The sequence below is a fragment of the Sipha flava genome, unplaced genomic scaffold (assembly GCF_003268045.1).
Source record: "Sipha flava isolate LNK unplaced genomic scaffold, YSA_version1 170_pilon_pilon, whole genome shotgun sequence".
Lineage (NCBI taxonomy): Eukaryota > Metazoa > Arthropoda > Insecta > Hemiptera > Aphididae > Sipha > Sipha flava.
Window position 1 is genome coordinate 259754 of NW_020271906.1, and position 24788 is coordinate 284541.

Consider the following 24788-nt stretch of genomic DNA (forward strand, 5'->3'; position numbering starts at 1 on the left):
AATAAATAATTAATGATTTTGCTGGTTCTGAATCAAGTAAGAAAAATATTTGAATTTTGTATTTATATTGTATATCTAGCAATTAATAGAAGTTTTAATAAATAATAATAATTAGTAGGTAAAAACATTTTCTTTTTAGTGGGGGAAAATATGTGTTGCCTCTATCCTGAAATTCCTAAATACGCCACTGATTCGAATACAAGTATTTGAATACATGTATTAAAATACTTTTTGAAGTATTTTTTGGTATTCTAAATACAATTTTTATAATAGTATTTTATAAGTATTTTTAATTCTATTTTATTCGAATACTAGTATTAGTATTTTAATACTTTTTCAAAAGTAATTTTTACAAGACTGACTACATATATTATTTAAAATTATTATAAAAACTCAATATTGTAACACATACTTCATAATTCAAACGCAGCTAAAAATCATCTCGTGATAAGTATGATAATTTAAGTAATGTTAATAACCGACGCAATATAACTCAGAAATGTTAGTTATTTTAGCCTTCAGATAATTATGTAGTATAAATCACACGTGCGATAAGTTTCCCGATTGTCATAATGTTCATTATCGGTGGACTTTTCCTTCAATTATTATTGGCTAAAGTTATAAATATAATCAACCAAAATCATAATAATAATTTCATAGGTATTAATTCAATACATCTATTCCAAAATCGATTTTTTATATTATATTTGTATTTCAAACGTTTTTGATATCTACAATATAATAAATTCAATACTTAATAACTTATGAGTATATTATTAAATGTTATTGGCACGCTTTCATAAATATACGGTATAATAATGTATATTTATGAAAGGTCCTAGGGTTGCCATACGTCTCGGAAAACCGGGATTGTCACCGGTTTTGGACTTCGTGACCCGGTGTCTCGAAAAATGTTTTCGGAACGTCTAAATATCCTGGCTTAGATGTTTAGAGGAAATGTAGAATTTTTTAATTTTTAATTTCGACGACTTTATCTCAAAGTACAATTTTAATCGCAACCTAGGTATTTACAGTATAATAAAACATAATTTGTAATTTACACACACAAATATACAGGGCTAGGATTTGTATGTAATAAAAAATTGTAAGATATGCATTTTATTTACCAAAATATGTAAAAATATGCATTTACATTTTTATAAGAAAAACACAAAAATATGGTTACAAAAAAAATTTTTATTTATTGAAATACATCAGTGATTAGCTGTTTGTCTTAATATAATATAATTGAGAAATAAAATAAAATAAAATAAAAAAGTACCACCATATGCCAATTTAAAATCTAAAAAAGGTCCTAGAAAAAACTTTTGGACCAGTATTTCTATCCGAAAAAGTGTTAAACAAATAAAATACAAACATTATTTTAAAACCATAATATCCTTTGCTTCAGTCAGAATCTAAAAGAGATCATGTGATAAAGCATTTGTGTTTACAGACAAGTAATTAGTTGTACGTGCAATAAAAATATAAAATCAAAGTGAACAATTTAAATTTAGAAATATTCATATATTTACCAAATATTTTAGTAACTGTTGAATTGTACAGTTTGCGAGTGTCTATAACCATTAAGGAACATGAAAAGACAGAAGGACTTCAGCACCCCCAGTTTTTTATTGAAATTGCGCCCCTGCTAATCATAACAATTATCACTCATAAATAGTTTTAATTATTTTAAATACCAAGAAAAAATCCGTCAATCGAATAGTGTTTGAATATAATTTTATCAGTGCATTAATAGTATTTACTCTTCGGTTTACATTTTGTTACTTGTTAATACTGTTTATTCACGTTATATTAACTATTGGTAATAGTTAATATAATTTGGACAGCCAAGAATATAGCAATATTCCGGAACGTTAACAATGATAAATATATAAATTATACATGAAAATTAACAAAAAATTAAAATGTTGGGTGATATTAACAGGACAGCATTAGTCGTTGCATGTACGATATGTGTTTTATTTGGCTAAATAGCAAATAATTAATATAATACTGATAAAAATAAATGTTTTTTTTTTTTTGTTTTTTCATTATTTAGTTGAATTGCCTATTAGTACATAATATACATTGCATTGTATACGGATGGAAAATCTAGTAAACTGTAAACTACATACATTTCTAGCAGCACTGAAGTGTAGAAACATTATAGACTGTAGAAAGGCGTACTATGTAAAGTCTTTTCTTCTGTTGTGAATAATTATATGTATTATTGTTGCGTGCTTTCGGTCAAGTCAACTCGACGTCTTTGATTAATTTTTTTTAAGTGCATAATAGAACATAATGATTTCTACGTTTCGACTACTACTACTACAAAAAAAAAAAAATAATAATTGTTTTACGTGTTTCGACTGAGCAAGACAGTTTAGTTTGTTAAATTAAGTCCTCCACATATCGCGCGTGCAAAATATGATTTCAGCCTAATATAAATCACTTGTAAAATTTACTAATGTAAAATATAACATTTAAAATCAAAGTCGTGTCTAGAAATTCGATGTCCACGATTGTTATGTGGTGTTCGGTAGCTACAATCAGTGAAGTGCATTATATGATGGAGCACCATTATAATTTGACAAAACTCGGGCTCCCCAGTGCAATCGTTTCCTTTGCTCTCCTTCCCCTTGGCCATCAGCGTAACTAGGGGGGTTAGAGGGAGCTTAGCCCCTCTAAAACATTTTCTAGACCCTGATGAAATAAATACCAAATCCTCTCAAAAGCCAGGACAATCTTTTATCGTAGGATTCAGTATTTTGTGATATAATTTTAATAATATTATATTATTTATACATATTATATTTATGTTTGAAATCAAAATATGAATATTGTTTTACAATAAATTATAAAATAAAACATATCAATAGTCTTGAATTTTATGTAAAATTACACAAAATTAATTATGGTTAATTTAATTTTAATATTTCCGTAAATATTAATTATTGTTTAATAGACTGACAAATGTGTAATTATGTTGTTCTTTGTACTATTGTGTCATGAATTATCATTAAATGATAATCCATGTCATGGTTTTCCCGAAAATAATAATATTTTATTGTTCCCGAACATCATATATATCAATTAGCGGCGCATGATTATTTATAAATACCCAAATAGTTTAATATTATACTCCTGATTGATTTCTATCTCACTTTTCACGCCACGCCGTTACAGTAATACTTAAAACTTGAAAATGAACGAAAAGCATCATTTTTTGTAATTTTTTTGAAATGTTCAGTATATTTAACATTAAAAAAAACAAGTAATACAAAAATAAAGATGCAACTGAAAGCAAGTCATCTAAAAATATTTTATTGGAATCAAAATCACTTGAGGTAATACAATAATTTTTAAATAGTTTTAATGCTTAACGTATAGTGCATGACTTTTTTTTTGTCTGTTTTTTTTCTAAAATGGTTTGAAAATGTGTGGCGTGAAATATGAACCTAATAGCGAAATAAAATGTCATGCGTAAGTATAGGTACTTTGTTTTACCTATATTTATTACTTTGTCAATGATTTATGATTGTATTATTTAATTAAGGTTTTCTAAAGACGAATCACGTAAGGGTCAGTGGAAGAAAGCTTGTGAGATCAATTTATGTTTGTCAACATCCAGAGTATGTTCAAATCATTTTTTACCAGCAGATTATGAATTGAGTGGACTTTTGAAAAGAGATGCTGCTCCATGGTATTTATTTTAACTTAAACAACTTAATATTAATCTGATTTTTAGTGGATATAAAATATCAAATGTATCATTGAAAATAACTGTTTTGTATGTAGATAATTTATCATTTTTTTATAATCTATACTTTATTTTTCCAGTAAACAAAATATATCAATAAATCAGGAAAATTCAACAGCTACTATTACAGATACAAATATTACAAATCATTCTGATAACAATGATTTTGGAGAATCATGTCTTGAATCTGAAATCTGTGTTACTCCCAGGTAATGTATTGTTTTAACTATAAAATGTTTGGATTTCATATAGTGTTTCATATATGAAAATTGTTATCGTTAATATAACATATTCATATAATTAATATTCTATTCTATTATCATATTTTTTATTTTAGAAAACGCAAATTGGATAATGTGAAAGATATAACATCAGTACAGCTATCACCATAGATTGGTGTTAGACATAAATTGTCACCATATCCGAAAAAAATGTAAACGATTAAATGTTAACACTATTGGACTATTATCACCTACCCATTTCAGTTCTCCAAATAGAGCCAAAAGACATTTAAATATGATTAAGTTTAAATACCAACAAAAACAAATTCAAAATCATAATCTTCAAATAAAATTGAAAAGATTGACTATTAAATTGAAGACTTATGACGAATTTATTAAAAATGTACAACAAAAACAATTATTATCTGAAAATGCTTTTTGTCATTTATAAGTAAATTAATTTATTATCTTTAAAAATTAAACTGTATTTCTTATTTTTTTTATTTTTAGGAAATAATGTACCTAATTATTTAATTTTTTTAATTTAATATATTTCAATATATTTAAATATATATTTTTAAATGAACATATATATTCATGTAAAGTCAGACACAGCCCCCCAAAATTTCAGCTCTAGTTGCGCCACTGCCCTTGACACGACCCTGTTTGGAATGTAAGAATCATAAATCTCAGTAGAGCTAGAAAATTGCACAAGACTTGTAAAATTCAAACTTATCTTGAGTGTTTGTTTTACGCCTCCACATTTCATTGAAATTAAGATTCAATCCATTGCCAATAGCATACCTAGTGCTTAGATGTCAGTGAATTTAACAAAAAAAATAAACTTACTACGTGTCTTAGTCTCAAAAAATACAAAGTTAGAATTATTATGAAAGTGTGAGAGGTGCATATTAATAAATATATTTGCGATACCTATTTAATATTCACCCACTCCAAGGTCGGTTTGTTTGTTAGAGAACAGTTGTTGAGTGTCAGAGAAGCCATTGTTGAGCAGATATTGTATTTTATATTTTATGGTATTGTATTTTTATTTATGTAAGTTTATAAATCAAATATTAAGTATAATAATTACCAGTGTTTAAAATAATCAATTCAAATAATCTTAAAATTATCTCATCATTTATCTTGCATTGTCATATGAGAGCACAATAAAAAGCATGCGATAAAAAAATGAAAAATATTATTTTAAATATTTTATATTTTACTGGTATATCTATAAAAACAAACCATACCTACTTAAATATTAAATATTAAAAAAATTTGAAAATTGGTTTTTCTCCATTGGTAAAATATCATATTTCCCAACACATAATGTAGCGCAAGCAAGTCAAACTCAAGAATCAAGTGAGTTAAATATATTGAATAGCTACGCGAGACGTACATAAACACTAAACGAAAAAGAATAGATATTCTGTACACATTTTTTAATATTGATAAGTACTACAAAATATATCATTGTTGAAAGTACTACAATTTTCTTCAAAAATTAAAAATAAATTTCACTTTAAAAATGTCAACTAAATAAATTTTCTTCAATTGTATTGTCTAAGTACTACAAAACATAGAAATAATTTCACACGCAAATCTATGAATTTCATACAGATCATACTAGTACGAAATTGTAAAAAATTAGCACACCAATCTCATTGATACGAGGTATTCGATATGACATTATGTGTTTAAATTAAATTTATATACTATCAAAATCTTGTGTTCCCGAAAATGGACAAACATTTTTTTCTTTATTAATTAAAAAGGAGTGGGTCTAATTTATCATAACTATTGCGAGAATTAATAAAAATTGTACGAAAATTATTAAGAAACAAAAATCTGCGGAGCTCCGTTCGGTTTACCGTAGAAAATGTAAAAACGTAATAATTATTGATGTTTATTTAAAAAGAGCGTATAGGTATATAACAAATGTGATTTACCGATACAAACAATATTAAAATCCCGATAGGAAAATATACTTTTTTCATTTTAGATAATGCGCATTTCAATTATTTCCCGGTAAAATATAATGTATCAAATGTGCACTATCTCGTTTTAAGTTTCCTCCTACAAAAATACATGTGTAATAGTAGAACACGGGCGAATAGGTAAGACTTGATATAAAATATTTCTTGAGGCTCCATGAGAGAATACTGCTTAAAAAAAGGCTCCGTGGTTGAAAAAATTTGGGAGTCACTAGTTTAAACTTTTGTTGAAATTACCGTCATGAATCGGAAAAACGAGTTTACGATTGTAATTGATTGCGCAACATTGCACCACTGCAGGAACATAATAATGTATACGCAATTTCTAAAAACATTTTCCCAGATATTTTTTTTCATACTCAATTACGGAATGGACGAACAAACACGAAAAACCAGATTTCGCGTAGACGACGTACACCGATCGTCGACGGGAATGATAATGCTCACGGCTCTACGTAAAATTGCAGGTTAAACGGTATATTCTGTAATAAGAAAACGTTTCCATGAACGTAAAAATTGAACTGTGCATATTTATAAGAAATGACAATGTTACGCTCAACTCTTTATAACGATTTTGCCTACGAAAACAATATTATCACGAGTTCAACAATTTCAACGACGTACCGTCGCTCCCGTGTACCGTAATATATAATGCGGTTAAAATTCGTAATAAACGATAATTCCGAACGGAATATTTATCACGACCGCGAGGGGAAAAAATCTGAAAAGAAATTCGGTTTTTTCCGCGTACCGGTATCGGCCCGGGATGACGTGTAATCATTACACGTAGATCTCGATGGTTAAATCGTGTATGCTGTGTGTTGTAGATCAATCGCAATCAAGCAATCGAATCGCAACACACAACGTACACGTTATCAACAGGCGATCGGATCGACGGCGGCTCCGAAATCATTGTTTATCGGTTCGTGTGTGCGCCGTGCACGCTCCGCCGACGGTACCGATAACGTATCGTCCGGTGCCGCGACTCGCGTTCCGCACAACTTTCGCAAACGTTTTCCTGTTGTCCGTTTAAAAATAACGTTGTAACACAACTCGGGTCGTGCCGGGGAAAAACGGAGCCCAACACGGGAATTAGCATTGAACGCTGTGTTTTTTTTTCCCCGGAAACCGGGTCGCGCGTTATCGGCGCCGCGACTATGACGCGCGTTCAAACGAAACGATGGCCGACAAAAATGTTACGAGCGGCGATCGGACGGGACGGGTCGCGCGCACGCACGTACCGGCAACCGGGTCGCACGCACGCGCACGAGCTAGCCACAATGACGCGCACGCGCACCGCCGGCTCGATGAATGTTCGTGAACGCTGCTGGTGCGCCGTCCGTCCGGTTCATTTGTTCATCCGTCGCCGTCCTTCAGACACCGTCGTCGTCGTCGTCGTCGTCGCATTTGTCTTTTATATTCACGAGTATACCGCCGCCGACCAACAGGTAAATTACATTTTTACGTTTGTGGAAATGTCCCGCGTTGTTGCACGCGCAATACGTCCATCGCGCTCCGCCGTTTGCCGGCCGTGCCGCCGGAACGTCGCGGTCCTAAACGGTTTTTCCACCGGCGGTGTTACGTAACTCGCCGCCGTCGCTCGGATCGTTACACCATTGTGTCCCGTTCGAGGTGTTCTTGGTCACGTTTTTCCTACGCTTTTCGTCATTTTCTGCCTCGTGTCCTCCATTGTTCCGCGTTTTGCGGTTATCCCGTTACACTCTTCACCACGTCCCACCTGTTCCTCGTGATCGCTATTTCTCTTCCCCCCCTCTCCGCGCGCACACGCTCCGCAACGTTCCGTTCGATCGGCCGTTCGATTGTGCGGTTTTTTCCGTTTATTTTTCCCTATTTTTTCGCCCCTTCCGAATTCACTTGCATCAATATTATTTTCATCGTTATCGAATTCGGTTTGAAAACGAACCCACTGTCTAATGCAAACCTCGACCGTAAACTATAACGTCTATTTAACTACGATGTTACGTTTTCAATGTTCAAAGTATAATATTCACCCTGTAACTGCATTGTTTTTATTTCCGTTTTATTTACACAATTTCCCTTATCTATATTTTTATTTTTCATATTTGTATACATAACTGTCAGTGACTCATCGTTACATGTCGTATGAATAATTACAATGCTATACTATCGATTTTCCTAGTCTGTCCGGCACAACTTGTTGTACCCGATTGGATAGTAATAATGTCGCGCGTTTCGATTATGCAAATTGACGTGAATAATTTTCGGATAATTGATGGTTGTTTATTCTTGTAATGAATATGCATGTGATAACTAATAACTAGTTGGCTGGTTGACATTTCGATTAAGCAATTTCGCCATTGCTACTTAAAAACAGCTGTAATATTTTCTTTCCTGTTCCCAATTGAAATAGAGTAGTTTTTGGTACTACATTGATAAGACTATTGATTATGTTTTATTATTAAATTTGTAGAGTGGTTTTGGTGTGACATAATACGTCATAGTTCTAACAACTACCATATATCTTGTGAAAATTGAATTCCTTTAATTTATTCAACTAAAACTTTGAATACAACCCACTAAAAAATTTTTTAGTTGTGGGAGTTTGATAAATAATGTTTTGAATATCTATTGATTGCTAAATTATTTGAGTGCTATTTATTTTTTTTTTTTGTCAACAAATATTTCTCTAAATTGATTATTTGAAAGACAACTAAACATTTTAAATGTTAGTTTGATGTTACAAAATTAATTTTATATTTGTATTCATTTAGTAACAAGTATGAACTAATAATATTCTGTTGAAATCTATGAAGGTTCCATTTAAATTTTAATAAAAGGTTTAGTAACAATTACATATTTCCAAAGATAATATAATGTTTACAGTTGAGCATAAAAGTTTTATATTTAATATCATGTTTTTTTGTATATAAATATTTATTAATTTTTTTTATCAAATTCTAATTATTAATCATTAAAACTAACCATATAATGTAGTACTACATAATACATACTACTACATACTGTAGGTAGTACTATACCTTATACTTTTTATACCATCAAATGATAAATTAAAGTTCTATTCATAGAAATTTGTATAATTTTTTTATTTTTAACAATAATAACAAAATTTGATTAAAATATAAAATGTTAACGTAATCATTTATTTATAATTTTATATAAGGATTTTCATTAATTTTTAATATTAAGTTATATTTCAACACATGTTTTAAAATTTTTTCAGCTATATTTTTAACTTGGGAAAATTACTATATTTTAGGAACTTTTAATTTATATTGAAACATAATTACTTACACAATATATACCTATATATATATATATTTAATAACAATGTATAAAACATCATTAACATAATAATTTGAAATATAATTAAAACTGAGTTTTATTTTTATTAATAACAAAATTTCAATACAATTGATCCTTATGTCCACTAATCTGGTTAGATTTTGTCTTAAAATGTTGTCCTAAAAGCATAATTTGAATAAAAATAAAAAAAAACAACAAAAACAAATTGATAATTTTTTAAACCTGTACCATCCAAAGATTAAATCACAGTTTGTAGTAAATCAGTATGTATTGTATGTTTTATTTATATATTTATAATCAATATAAATCAAGGATTTTTAGAAAAAAAAAACATTTTTATGTGAAACTGTTTTTGTTAATTTGACAGTCCTCTGGTCTGATATCTGTTGGACTATCATCTACTGTATAAAAAGGATGTTATCTATTGTTTTTAGTGATTTAAGCAAATTTAGTATAAAGATATTTATAAATATTAAAGGATTAATTATAGAGAATAAATACATTTTATTTTTAGTTAGAATCATTTACTATCATTATTTAATTTCTTTTTTTTACCTTCCAGAAAAATGGTTTTAATTCTTGAAAAACCAGCTCCGCAATTCAAAGGAACTGCTGTTGTAAATGGAGACTTTAAAGACATTTCATTAGATTCTTACAAAGGAAAATATGTTGTCTTATTTTTCTACCCTTTGGATTTGTAATACATATTTAATACTGCCTCTTAAAAATACACCTATAAAAGGAATATTTTATTTTTGTTGTAGCACCTTTGTATGCCCAACTGAAATAATTGCATTCTCTGACCGTGCTGATGAATTTGCTGCTATTAACTGCCAGTTGATTGCTGCTTCATGTGACAGCCACTTCAGTCATTTGGCTTGGGTTAATACTCCTCGTAATGAAGGTGGCTTAGGCAAAATGAATATTCCTTTGTTAGCTGATAAATCGGCTTCAATTGCCAAGGACTATCAGGTTTATAATGAAACTACTGGAATTCCTTACCGTGGTTTATTCATCATTGATGACAAAGGAAATTTGAGACAAATTACGATTAATGATCTGCCGGTTGGACGTTCTGTTGATGAAACTTTGCGTCTTGTTCAAGCATTCCAATTCACTGATAAATATGGAGAAGGTTAGTCAAAAAATAATTTACATATTTTAAGTTACAATTTGTTATTTAATAATATTGTAATTTCAGTATGCCCTGCTAACTGGAAGCCTGGTAGCAAGACCATTAACCCAGCCAAATCTCAGGAATACTTCAAAACTGTTCAATAATTGTGTTACAATTAATTTAACATATTCTTTTCAACATGAATTATAATTTTAATGTACTTTTTCATTTTTTTTTTTTGTTTCCGCAGTTTAAAAATGTATAAGAATAAGGTATTACATATTTTACTTTAAATAAAGATTAACTCTCTATAGTTTCAAAATGTTTTTATGTTTATTCAAATTGCTAATGATAACTGGCCATAAATATGTTATTCAATTTTATAATTAATAATTTAATAATAAAGATTTTTCATTAAAATTATGGAGTTAAACTAAGTGTTCCTATGTCCTATTAATGTGGATTAAGATATTTATCTATACAAATTTTGTATTTAAAAACAATTATTTACTATAAATTTGTTACTTTTCTGCAATAATTGTCCAATGAAATGTATATACTAATTTTGGCATCTGATGTATCAAATAATAGAATTATGAGTTATAAATTCTTATATGCAGGTTATGTCTATTATTTAATACTTTGCGATGCAGTAAAAATTTCATGTTTAAAATAATTTGCTAATCAATGGAATTGTAATGTAAATTTAAACTCGATTTTTTTAAAAGTTTATATTAATTTTTTTGCCTGATTATTCATAAATCCAAAAATCATAAGTGTAATATGGTTTTTATTATGGTATGTCTATTAAAAAATTAATTATACATGAATAATACTAATGAATGCTTTGAAGTTAAATGAATATAGTTCTACTTTCTAGATTTTAACACATTTATACACTTTTTTATTTATTAATAATTTGCAGCCCTGTAGGCCTCTGAAATTATCATCACAAATTATTTCATATATATTTATATAAAGTTTAAAAAGGAATGTTGCATGAGAGTTTACCAAAGAAATTGTATAAAACAAACATTGGGTTTTTGATCGTTTTAAAACTAATGATTATTATATCAATTTAAAGACAATTTCAAAAAAGTTACATTAAACAACCATTATAAAATTTGAAATTAAATTATGAGTGGGTAACTAATGAAATAAAACTATTATACTTGTAGATAAAAAAAAATAATAATTAAATATAATTGTAGGTTTTTAGTCAATCACTTAATTTTGGATTTAAGTAATTATAGAATACTGCCATATTAAAAGTTTATCATTTGGCTTGAATTAAATTCTTATTACATATGTTAGTAATCAAAAAAAGAAAAACAATGTTTTAAAATGTTGACATTTAAGATTAGTAGATTACTTAATAGAGTAAATAACAATGGATGAATATTATATTAGTAATAAATAATTTTAATAATATTGTATTGTATTTATATATATAATGCTACATGCTAATGTGATGAAATAGCTGTTGTATAAATGACATCAAATATTTAAACTTACAAACCAACTAAAATAAGGTTCATATTTTTCAATTTTATAGTAAGAATTAATGATTAATAAATTAGTCTAGTGAGATTGAAAACTCAAGTGTTGACAAGTAAATATGATGCAAAAATATATACTACTGAAAATATTGGTTTTGGATTTATTTAATAATATTTTAAGAAAACTTCATTGAATCTTTAAGCTAAATATAATTAAAATGGAGTAGATGTTGTAAATATGTCAAAATTTGTAACAATAAAACGGTAAAATAGGTATAGTTTTATTAGTTTAACGCATGGCAATAAAATAGATTTTATTCGTTTATTTTTGATGAAATAAAAGAATCTTTAAACTGCCCGCTAGTATTTAAGTTATACACAAGTAAATAAATATATGGAATTTCAATGAATAATATAATATGCAAGACAACTTTATTTTATTCTGACTGTGATTGAAAAATCTCCGATATAATTTTCAAAAACGATAGAGGTTTAATTTCGGTAAAATGGAAAACAGATAGGTACACAACTATAATATATGTATAGATAATAGTATAATAATGGACGCGAAAATTATATAAAATTGTAAACTATCAATTAGCTTAGGTGTTATCATAACATAATCAAAAATATAGTGTACAACAGGCCCTATTTTTATGTGCACCCCGACACACAATGTGCACCACGAACGTACAAATGTGCACTACGGTCACAAAATAAAAATTAAATAATAAGCCAACTACTAGGAAATATGAGTATTATTAATGCATTTATATATATTATGTATGTAATATATTCCTTTTTCTAAGACAGTAGCGAGACTAAATTTTCATTTAAAGCAGTAAAATCAAGTGTGCAATCCGAAATTGTACAAATAATAGGCCTGGTATATAATCAAGTAAAACGAAGAATTACGCGAATCGTTGCGTGTTCACCAAGTGTGAAACGTTTTCTATGCGCCGGAGCATCGTTTTCGGTATTCCTTACATGATTATACTATATTATCACTATCCGTCCGGTAGCTCTTATCGTCCGTAATTGTGTTCATTTTTTTTTTTATCACCATAAACGGCGTTAACGAGGCTTAAAAATATTTAAATAATTAACGTCGCCTCACCGACGCTTGTCGTCCGAATCCGCGTGATCCGTTTAACGTCGTCCTTTTCCGCTATTGGCAACTCTACCGCGATACAATCGGATCGTACCGGCTAGTGGAGTCCACACAGTAAGCTACAGCGATTTCGTCTTGTCCGTTTTAGACCCGTTGGTGGTGTTGTTAGTTATGTATTGAACTGCCGGCGCACTCAAAGTATCGATTAGTGTACGGGCGACTTAATACTGTCCGGTGAAAAACGTACTTGTATTTGGTTTGCGATTTTACTAGTCCATCGTTACATAGACGTACATAGGGTAATGATAGTTTGTTACATAAGTTTTCCTCTTCATTAATTTCTGCATTACATCCTGTTTTCCATCATGTAATCATACCCAATTCCAGTTTTCATGTTCCTATTCATTTCAACCCCATGACCAAAACCATCCCTTGTACTGTTGGCTCAGTAATGCCAATAATGCCTTTTGAACTTGGTTTACTCGGTATCTCAACATTCATTTGTGTTAAAATGTAGTTCTATACTTAACAACTTTTTTATATTGTGTACTTGTATGTTATATATACTAATATATATTGTATATATTTGTACCACACTTGTATTATTCACATGTATTCCTTTATAAATTACTGCCAGGTGTTAATAAATTAAATAAAATAAATAAGTACTTTTCCATTATTCCGACTACCGCAAGTTTCAATTCTATTATCTCGACTACCTCCTCAAAGTCTCGACAACATGAATTTGACATTTATATAATTAATACAATGTATATTATAGTATAGCATTAATTATCACAGAAGTGGAGGGTCTTTATAATATATATTTGTTATGGCTAAAGTACACACTATCCGGATAATGTGCACATAATCCATACTAGTTGGATAAAGTAAACACTTAAAATTTAGAATCATAGTTTCGTATATTAACTGGCTATTTTGTACATCAACCATTAGTTGATGGATGAAGTAACTGAGTAGAAAAAATGTACAAAACCTGGTATTAAAAAATTATATTTTCAACAGCACTAAATGTAAGATATTAAATTATTTATGGTGCTACTTTTATGATGTGAAAACCGTACAATGATAACACGGAATTATTACGTGAGCCTAATTATTAAAATATTATAGGTACTAATCATATAATATTTTAGTAAAAATACATTACTGTACTAACTTCCATTTTGATTAAACATTTTCAATATATTAAAAATATTTCATTAGTATTCACTATTGTATTAGGTCTACACGTATATTTTTATAATTTCATTATAATTTTTACATTTAACTTTGTGTGTGTTAAAATAAGAAAATTTGTTGATCAGTATATATTTGGCATTTATTTAAATTTGTTAATCTGTAATGTCACTTAAGTTAAGTTAAGACAGTTTCACTGATTTATTTAATTTTTCCAGATGATGCACTTTGGAATTTTCTGAAATTGTATGCAATCTGTTGGTATTACAGTTAGTTCTAGAAATTAATGTTGCGTAATTATCTTATTAACTTCGTATATTCTTTATAACTTTTAAGAAATGTGTTACATTTTTTCTCATATTATAAATTACAATGAAATTTCATTTTATTTTTAAATTCATGAAAAAGGGTATATCAAACATATTTTAGTTGCTAATTAACTTGATTATAATAAATACAATATATAAAAAAAATAAATATTGAATTTAGTAACTCTGAATAGAAATTAATCATATACAATTAATGTGTTTTAGATTTATAATTATTATTATATCTATATAGTAATATATAATAATAATTTTATTTTACATGATGCAATTCCTAATTAAATTTTTTTTTTCAGGCAGACGAATCATAACATTTAAAAATCAAATTGGACCAATTCAATACACCATGTCTATTAAGGATGTCCGTTTTGGTTTTAATTTTCTTGCTGACACAAATGTCTTAACATGTATGCAATCTATAAAAGAATGGGAACTTACTTTCGCCTGTTTACCTGTCTCAAGCCTTAGATTAAAAAGTACTAGTTTGTTGGATTCTACATGTACTGTTATGAATCCTAAATTTTGCCAACAATGGTGCCATTGTATTGTTGCTAAAATTCCTCTACCTATTAATATTGATTCATCAGTTGAAACAATTAGACTAGAAAATCAAAAATCTTTTATTCAAGATATTTCATGGGCTACTTTTCTAAATGTATATAGTATTATGTTCGAGTTACCATTACAAGGAGATTTTATCAATTTAGTAAGATTACTTGACAATCAAATTGATGCATATCAAAGTTCTGCTGTGTTGATACAATTTTGGGCACTAGTACCAGTAGTCAACCTCAGAACACATCCATGGAAAAAGTGGACCAAATTTATATCATCAATTAGAAATATAAATCAAATGAAATTAGTATTGAAAATTGGGACTGAGTTACCAAGCAGTGAAGAACTAGATCGTTGGTTAGGAGAACCAGTAACAGCATTAATAATAGATAAAAGTGCATTTTCAATAAATAAAAAAGGTCATCCGGTATTATCTAAGTCTCATCAAGAATTTATTAAAAAAATGTTCAATATAGGTTGTCAAATTATAATATCTGCATCTTCACATATTCAAAAACATGTAAATTATTTAAGTTATTTATATAGAAATACTACATCATTAACTCCTTATAGCTCTGACTTTATAAGCGGTTTTGAAGATTATTTACAAACGCCGTTACAACCATTAAAACAAAATCTACAGTCGTATGTTTATGAAACTTTTGAACAAGATCCTATTAAGTATTATCAATATGAAAGAGCCATTTCAAAAGCTTTAATTGACAAGTTTGATGATAAAGAACTTATTGTTTTTGTCGTTGGAGCTGGGCGTGGTCCATTAGTAAATTCGACGTTGCGAGCAGCAAAAGATGCAGATATCAAAGTTAAAGTATGGGCTGTGGAAAAAAATGAAAATGCATTACCATCATTGTTATATAAAAATAAAGAAAATTGGGATAATTGTGTTACCATTATAAATAAAGATATGAGATTGTGGAAACCATCAGAAAAATGTGATATTTTAGTGTCAGAGCTCTTAGGATCATTTGGAGATAACGAATTATCTCCAGAATGTTTGGATGGTGCTCAAAATTATTTAAAAACAGACGGAATCAGTATACCTTCAAGTTATACATCTTTCCTTAGTCCTGTACAGTCACGTAAATTGCATTCAGAAATATCGTCCATAAGAAAAAATAGAGATAACTGTAACTTTCAAAAACCATATATAGTACAATTAAATAATGTATATACTATAGCTAAAGCAAAACCTCTTTTTACATTTCATCATCCTAGAAAAAATTTGGAAGAGAATAATAGTAATAAAGATGGTTTTTTGACATTCAATATATCACAAGATTGCATATTACATGGGTTTGCTGGATACTTTGAAACTATACTTTATAAAGATGTTAAACTTAGTATTGTCCCAGAAACATTCAGTGAAGGAATGTTTAGTTGGTTCCCTGCTTATTTTCCTCTGATAAAACCAACATTACTTCGTAAAGGAGAAGAACTTCAAATCAATTTTTGGCGTTGTAGTACTAAATTTAAAGTGTGGTATGAATGGTGTGTTGCAAAACCATATCAGAGTGTTATACACAATATAAACGGTGAAATGTATTTTATGTCACTTTAGTAAAATATATTACTAATAATAGGCTCTTTTATTTAATTATTAAAATATACAGTCTGTAACATCTATAACAACATATTGACCTATTGACTATTATTAAATATAAATGTATTTGTTAAATCAAATAAAAATTATAATAATATATTTCCGTGGTTTAAAAATTCATTGTACGATTAGAATATGAATGTATTAATAAAAATAAAATTTGGTTTTAACGACATATATTTGATGGCCCCTTGACCCTCATTATAGGTGATACAAACTGTATATTATTTTAGTGTTAATTAATTAATAATTAATAGGCTTTTATTATATGATTGTAAGATGTATTTTCAGATTAATACATCATTGAAGTCTGAATACATTTTATTTAAAGTTAATAAGTTAAATTGAATGCAAAAATATAACATAAAACTATTATAATTTATCTTAGGATTGATTGACAACTATATTAATTTTATAAAATTATATCTTTGTTTTGTGTGTTTGAACTTAATATGTTTCATATACACGAAAAAAAAATTTTTTTTTGCCTTAATTTGTTAAATCACGTTTTCAATTATAAATAATGCTACCAAAATGATTAATTAACTATTATTGTATATTTTTATAATTTTTATGCATTTACAAATAATTAATTTTTATGGAATCGTATTTTATTACAATTCAAAACTTAACATTGTAGTGAATTGTTATCAATTTGTGTGATTTATTGTTTTTTTTATTGTAATTAAAAACCAATGATCACTATTAATTTTAATTTCATCAAATAATATGAACAATTTGCATTTCATGTCTCCTTGAATTGAATTATGTATTGGTATTGGAATATTTAAAATTGTTTAATGTAATAATAATATTATATGTTTTCATTATGAAATGACTGACTATAATAAATTACCTATTGAAATTTATATTATCTTGTATACAAAATAATTTTCTTATATAATATTTATACAATTATTGTTTTCTGTTTTAATAAAACAAAAATTATACAGTCTTAATACTAATTATGACATAATTAACAATACATTTATTTTATTTTATGTATGTACACTATAGAATATCAGAAATTACTTGTACAAACTATTAAAATTTATGTTTTAATACATCAAAAGAAATATATACTTTAATGACACAAAAAGTATTGTTTGTTATATTTTAAATAAAATATTTTAATTACAACATATAATGTTTTTATCTGACTATTTGAGAATTAATTTTTAAAAATTTTAATAGTACATTTTTTTTTTTAAAATTATCAATTTCAATGATATACATTTTAAATTTGACAATTACATGTCTGGTAGAGTTTGTTCACTTATAGAAAAAATAATAAAAATAATTAATTTTGATTAATCTTAATGATCATTAACTTTTGATGTTTATTAATATATATTGTATATATATAAGTATTTAAGTGAAATTTTCTATAAAACGAATAAAAAAATGTATTTGTTACCGTATGTATAATTTACATAAATATGTTGAAAAGTTTTAAAGCTTTGGTGGCTAATGAATTGGTTAGTAAATTTCCTTTAAAGTTTAATGGTTTAAAGTCATGTCCAGACTAAAATGAAATTGTTATAAGCATGTAATAATTTTAATAAAGCGTTTTATTTATTTTTCTACATTTTATTAATATTGATGTTGTAAACATTGTTATTAACAAAAAGAATGTAAAAAAGTTATCGATCAGTTGGCGGCAAATGTCAAAGAAATTTTAATAAAAATAAGAATAAAAACTAAGAATGTTAGTAAAAATAAGTTATAAACATACTAAACAGTACTTGTTATTTGCTATTACTATATATTATTTGTTATTGTTGTACAATGTTAGACGCAGCTTTAAGTTTTTAATTTCCAAAATGTATACATATTATATCATACAATTTTGTTACAAAAATATAAATTCTAAATCATGAAAATTACATTTTAAACAAATATATTTAATTTTACGAATTATAAGTTTATAAGTTAACGAGTAAAAACTTATATATTATATAGTAACAACTAATAAGATATGTAAATATTAATTAAAATGTCACTGCTTAAAGCTGTATGAATTAATTTTATCAATATTAATTTGTAAGTTACTTAAATAAAATCATAAACTAATAATTAGTTGTGAATCCATAAATTAATTATTAATTTATGGATTCACAAATTTATCAAAAAATTTAAAAAATAAAATAATAATGGAAAATTCAACATACCATAGTTGAATGATTTTATTATACACACCTAATGTATAGCTCATATTGTTTTGAATATACCAATAGGTAGTTAATAATCTTAAGTAGTAAATATAAAAAGACATTTTTAAAAATGTATTATTATACATTTATTAAATTTAAGTGTTTCATTGTGTTTGTCTTTCAAGTAATTGTTCACGTTCAATTATATCACAGATGTTAAAATATCTATATAACAGTTTAAAAGTAAGTACCTATATGATTAACCATTATTCATTTATACTACTAAAAATGTATCAAATAGGTTGTGTCCAACAATTAAATACTTGTGCACACCTAAATACTATTAGGAACATATTATCTTAGTAGGTATTTGTCAAATTCACTTTACATCTAGGTAGGTAGTGGAAATATTAAATAGAAATATTTTTATTGAATTATTTACATATTTATAATTATTTACCTATTATTCCACATAGCTATTATTATACATAACTTCTTACCATGATAAACTGGTACCAAAATCAATGCCAGACATTTCGTATAGGTATACTGGTCATATTTTTAACACACACTTATCTACATAATATAGGTATATATTTATTTTTTATTATATATTATGTTAAAAAAAAAAATCTACTTGGTAGAAAATAATTTTCTGTATTGATATGTAAATAAGATTATTGTTCAAAAGTAAAATAATAAGCGAAGTACTTAAGTAAATTACATGGATATTGTTATTTCAATATACTGTAAAAGAAACACATAGGTAATAATAATAGCTTACAGTAATTAAATAATAATAAATATTATAAAGCTATATTACAAGTATTAAATTATTTTTTTTTTTTGCATATGACAATCGGCTTATTTTAAAGATATTACAGATAGGTAAATTAATGAAAATTAGATAAATAAATAGAATAGATAATAATATAGTATAAATAACATAATAGATAACATAACAAGATTAACTTTTGAATATGACAAATAGCTAATACTTAATTTAATAATGATAACGTGTAACATAAACTGAGCCACTCCTGGTTAGGCGTTGTAGGACCACGGAAAAAATCCTTGTATTAAGCGAGAGCGTCTTAACGAGGTTTTACTGTATAATTATTAAAAACTGAATGTAATAGTGAACAATATTTTGATACAATAGGACTAAAAATAAATTAATTCATGAAAACCATATAATCAAATTATATAGGTACCATTTGATAAGCCAAGTCATAAATAACTAAGAAAAAAGAAAATTTAATTGCTACAAATTCCTAGCCCTATCACTACCCTAATTACTACCTGACCTTATTAATAATAAGGTACCTAGGTAATTAATTAATATTAATACATGGATGTTTAACGCAAAACGTACTCGTATAATTTAAATTAATTTACGTATCTTATACCTTGTTTACAAAGCAAAACATTATACGATATACCTAATGACATGCACTATAACATTACGAATTCCAACTTTCTTGCGTTAATAATAAATACGTCATCGATTAAAACATCGCGCGTCATTCGTTAGTGTAGTATACTAAGCAATATTCAACGATTACTCACAATCGGTTATTCGATTAAAAACTCAACTTTTTAGTGTTGACTATAAATCGATCGGATTTCGCTACGAGTTGACCCAGAACGTTAAAACTATTTTACCTAAAATTATTTTACATTTATTCCTTGTTAAATCGGTTGGGAAAAATATAACTCAGCTCTTATTAGAAAAAAATGTTCTACGTGTCTCATTGCAATTTTTTATTTTATATATAATTATTTGTTACCTACCACTTTCATTTACTTAAGATTAATCGAGGGAAATGTTCAAGTCGGTACAAATATTTTGTAGAAATATAGCTAGTCCTTGCAGTTCCAGATTTTGTTGTTTTCTTCTTTTCTCAATTCTTTCGTAATACATATTGTTATATTTTATCTGTAAAAAAAAAAAAAAATAAATAAAAATAAAAATAATCTATTTTAATATTATTATAAATCAGTATAAACGTTTTATAATATTATAAACACAGAATGGTTAATTTAAGCGGCTGCATTGATACGAGTTTAATACATTTAAAGTATAGTAAATTATAAATTGTTATAAACACCTAACATACAATTTTCATTATGTCTTACCATTTTTTCTATTAATTTGATAATGTATAGTATTGATTGAAAATCGTCGATAATATTATGATGTTGGTCTGAAATCTTAAGTAAATAACAAAAAAAAAAAATTAAATTTATTACAGGAATATTGAAAAAGTGTTTAGTATTATTAAATGGATTATATTGAGAAAACGGATGGTTTCGGGCTAATAATATTAAAATATTTAAATATTAACTATTAATTCTAAATAAACAGATAACAAGCAATAATTATTGTTGGAAAAATATTACGCCGATTTTTATACATATATATATATATATATATAATATACTCAAGTTTAAAGTTTTTATAGTCTCGAGTAGGCCTAATCTTTGAATAAAATATACATTGGTTTTTAAAAAAACAATATTAATTCAATTATGAAGTATTAACTGTTGCTTTAGTATTTTGAACTGTTCACCTGTATGTACTTAATAAATTATTAAAAAACATTTAAAACGGGAAATTGTACGAAAAAGATGTGCTTATAAGTCGAAAATAACGTGAATTTGTAACAGTGTAATAGTACGCTACCACAGAATAATATCTACTTGAAACGTGGGAAAAGTATAATCGTTAAATTAGCATGGTGGCCTAATTACGCTTCAAATGGTCAGTTGATTAAATAATTAATGGAATGATTCCATCACATCAATTCGTTCATACCATGGGTATAATTTTAAATACTTTTTTTAGACATTTGTTTGAAGCATCTATACATTTTAAATATGTTGATAGAAAAATTGTACAAAATACAATCAAAATAAGTGGAGTTAGTATCTTTCAATAATGAAAAATTATTTATAACGCGTTAAAGTTTGAAGAAATGTGCATTTAAAAATACTCATATTTATATGAATTATAAGCTTAATTCATTATACAGTATTTTACGTTTTTATATTTCATTTACTCGTATGTTACACGATTATGAATTACACGATAAACGCGATAGTGTGAACATTTTGATCAATTCACAATGTGCTATGAAATGCGTTAGGTTTGCCTAAAAAAAGTAGTAAGGGGAAAAAAATTCTGTACGGTAATATGTGATAGTATGCTTTTTAATCTTAAAACATGGTGTTCCAATGGATGAAGGAAATTTATATAGTTATTCAAATAATAAGCTTGGTTATTATGTTCTAAATTATACTGTGTCGAACACTCAAATCTATCAGAAACAATTAACACGAGGTAATAAAAACCGTTCGTAAAAAGCACTTTTTGTCACTTTCGTTCGCCTCATCCCTTAAATCCGTCACTGTAACACTAAGCCTTACGTCGTTCGAATATTTATGTTTTGAAATGTGGTTTTTAGTATCCGCTTTGTTGACAATCATGTTGTGTGGCTGAAATAAAAACAACACACTTATTAACATTAAAACTCTGACCAGCAAACAAACTTCAATGTTAAAATAGCCATAACATCAATTAGTACCGAAACAATTGAATTTTGAAATCGAACTGTTTTTACCGTAAGATAAGCCTTATGTAAATGTAACAAATTTCCATCTCTTATCGGCGGCGGTGACATCACGAAGATTAGTGTTGTATAAAAAGCTTTGGTTCAAAAAGTTTTAGTTTTATTATTGATCGAAGGTTATTGTTGAATTTTAATCTTCATGATGCAAAATGATTTATTACTCGTATACAAACATTTGTATTGCTTGAGAAAGTTAGTTTATTTTTAAAAAATTAAGTGAGGTAAAAAAACTTTTGACAAAAAAATATCTGGCCTACAGTCATAAAAAATTTTTAATAAAAAAAATAAAAAAAAATTGTTGATAATACCCAGGCCCGTATTTAGGGGAGGAGGGCACTGGCTACAACTGCCCCGGGTGTCAATTTTTTGGGAGCACCAACATTTTGTGGTCGGAAATTTTCTCACTTGTGAATTATTGAACTTTTGAAATTATTTTTATTTTTTTTGTTTTTAATAACAGTATCATAAATTAATGTTAATGTTTTTAATTTATTAATATATATTATTAATGTATTTATAGCAATATAGTTATCAGCGATCCAGAATATTATTTATATACCTAATATTAGTTCCCAAATTTGTTGTGATAATGTTAATAAACATAAGTTTATAATAATATGGCGTATTATGTTATCGCGTACGGTGGCGTGCCTACTACACAAAAATGGCATTGATTTTAGAATATTTAAAAGGTTCATGAGGATCTATCTCTTATATTTTCCGTTGATAGGCCTCTTAGAGGGGCGCTAATTTTTTTTGTGCGCCGGGGCGCAAAATGTCTAAATACGGCACTGATAATACCTTATACGACTTATAGATACCATACAGAGATCACGGTCGTTGAAATACGAGTAGGTACATATTTTACAGTACGGGATTTCACATTTCAGTTTTATTTGAATTTACTTGGTGAAAATGGAAAGAAAATTAGGATTCATGAATGGTATTGGCTTGATAATTTTTATCGGGCTTCTATTTTTATAATTAGTTTCTCGGTAGGAAAATTAGGATCATAAAGTATGTAATTTTTGGTGTGCCTATATATGCAATAAGCAAATAAACAGCAAATGTCACACAGTTGGAATAAATAATGAACAAAGGATTGCAATGTTATGAAATCACTATGAGAGAAGTTAATAACAATAATGCGAACAAGGCACATACTCTGTGGATTGTTCAGTTCCATTGTAATATTGGTCCATTTTACAATTTTTATAATTTATTGTTTCTATTATTAAGTGCCAAACATTTTTTATATGTCCCTTCATACATCTTGTAAGACGCCGATGAGTAAAACTTGATTCGGTGAATATTATATAATATATAATAAGTAGTGAATATTATAGTATTTTTCAGATTCCAGTTCCTAAAGCTCATAAGAAAAACGTTAATAACCAGGGCTGTGAATTTAATACATTTGCATGTTTTTTTTTTTTGTTAATTTGTATAAGGAAATAGTTACAGCCAAAATTTGTTTTGTCTAATTTTTTTAATTAAATACGAAATCTTATTTTGCATATTTTTGCATACTTAGAAAATACGTAATATAAATGTTTATTTTCATGAATTATTGATTTATTGATTTTTTTTTAGATTTCAGTAAAATTTATGGTTTTATCGGTCAATCTGAAACGTTATTGACGATTGTTTTTGTTAAAATAATTTTTAATTTCAATAGAAATGTAGGTAATTTGTGTATAAATACGAGTAGTTATAATATAGTTACATGTGAAGAACTATTGTTTAATTTTTCTGTGCATTACGACTTCACTGTAGTATAAATATTGTATACATAGAGTAGTATTAATGAGTAGGCATAAATTATTATCCAATATTAATCGTTATTATTCTAATATCAACGAATTCATAATCCATACGTATATAAATTAATTGAAAGTTTTGATGAAAATTAAACAGTTTCAATCAGGAGTGCTTGAAAACATTTAAAAGCCTCACAGATTAAAGATGATTGGACTTTTATAAAATCAAAGTTTAACGTTTTCCTGTGGCTATAACCCGTCTTGAAAAACAAGGCAAAGAAGAATTACAAATCCTTCAAGATATTTCAATCAAGTTTAGTAATTTAAAAAGCCGAACGGGAATTTTTATGTACGATAAATTACAAATACAAATACATTATAAGCATATTTTTCCTGATTTTAGTGTATAAACGCATACATATTTTACACTTTTTGAGTGCATTAAATTCACAGCCCTGTTAATAACGTTGTGTACGGAGACCTTTGGAATTTATTATGTACGGTAATGGAAAATTATTACCTACTAA

The 24788-nt window shown here is 27.1% G+C and overlaps 3 protein-coding genes across 5 annotated transcripts; all 3 read left to right on the forward strand.

Annotated features, from left to right (window-relative positions):
- The first annotated feature begins 3329 nt into the window (after positions 1–3329).
- On the forward strand, positions 3330–4386 carry LOC112679917. 2 transcript variants are annotated; one of them, XM_025549863.1, is made up of 5 exons: positions 3330–3350; positions 3469–3496; positions 3560–3706; positions 3844–3972; positions 4101–4386. In XM_025549863.1, exons 2-5 carry the CDS (start codon positions 3483–3485, stop codon positions 4153–4155), a joined length of 345 nt encoding a protein of 114 aa, XP_025405648.1. In that variant the 5' UTR covers positions 3330–3350; positions 3469–3482; the 3' UTR covers positions 4156–4386. The 2 variants fall into 2 exon arrangements, with proteins under 2 accessions (XP_025405648.1, XP_025405647.1); XM_025549862.1 differs by lacking the exon at positions 3330–3350 and having other exon boundaries at positions 3418–3486.
- Positions 4387–7277: 2891 nt separating this feature from the next.
- Positions 7278–10632, forward strand: LOC112679905 (peroxiredoxin 1). The gene is made up of 4 exons (XM_025549848.1): positions 7278–7429; positions 9850–9984; positions 10052–10422; positions 10489–10632. The coding sequence occupies exons 1-4, from the start codon at positions 7293–7295 to the stop codon at positions 10566–10568; spliced, it is 723 nt and encodes a 240-aa protein (XP_025405633.1). The 5' UTR covers positions 7278–7292; the 3' UTR covers positions 10569–10632.
- Positions 10633–12941: 2309 nt separating this feature from the next.
- LOC112679904 (protein arginine N-methyltransferase 5-like) lies at positions 12942–17077 on the forward strand. Of its 2 annotated transcripts, none has more exons than XM_025549846.1 (2): positions 12942–13128; positions 14837–17077. In XM_025549846.1, exon 2 carries the CDS (start codon positions 14887–14889, stop codon positions 16672–16674), a length of 1788 nt encoding a protein of 595 aa, XP_025405631.1. In that variant the 5' UTR covers positions 12942–13128; positions 14837–14886; the 3' UTR covers positions 16675–17077. The 2 variants fall into 2 exon arrangements, with proteins under 2 accessions (XP_025405631.1, XP_025405632.1); XM_025549847.1 differs by lacking the exon at positions 12942–13128 and adding an exon at positions 13135–13313.
- The last annotated feature ends 7711 nt before the right edge of the window (positions 17078–24788 follow it).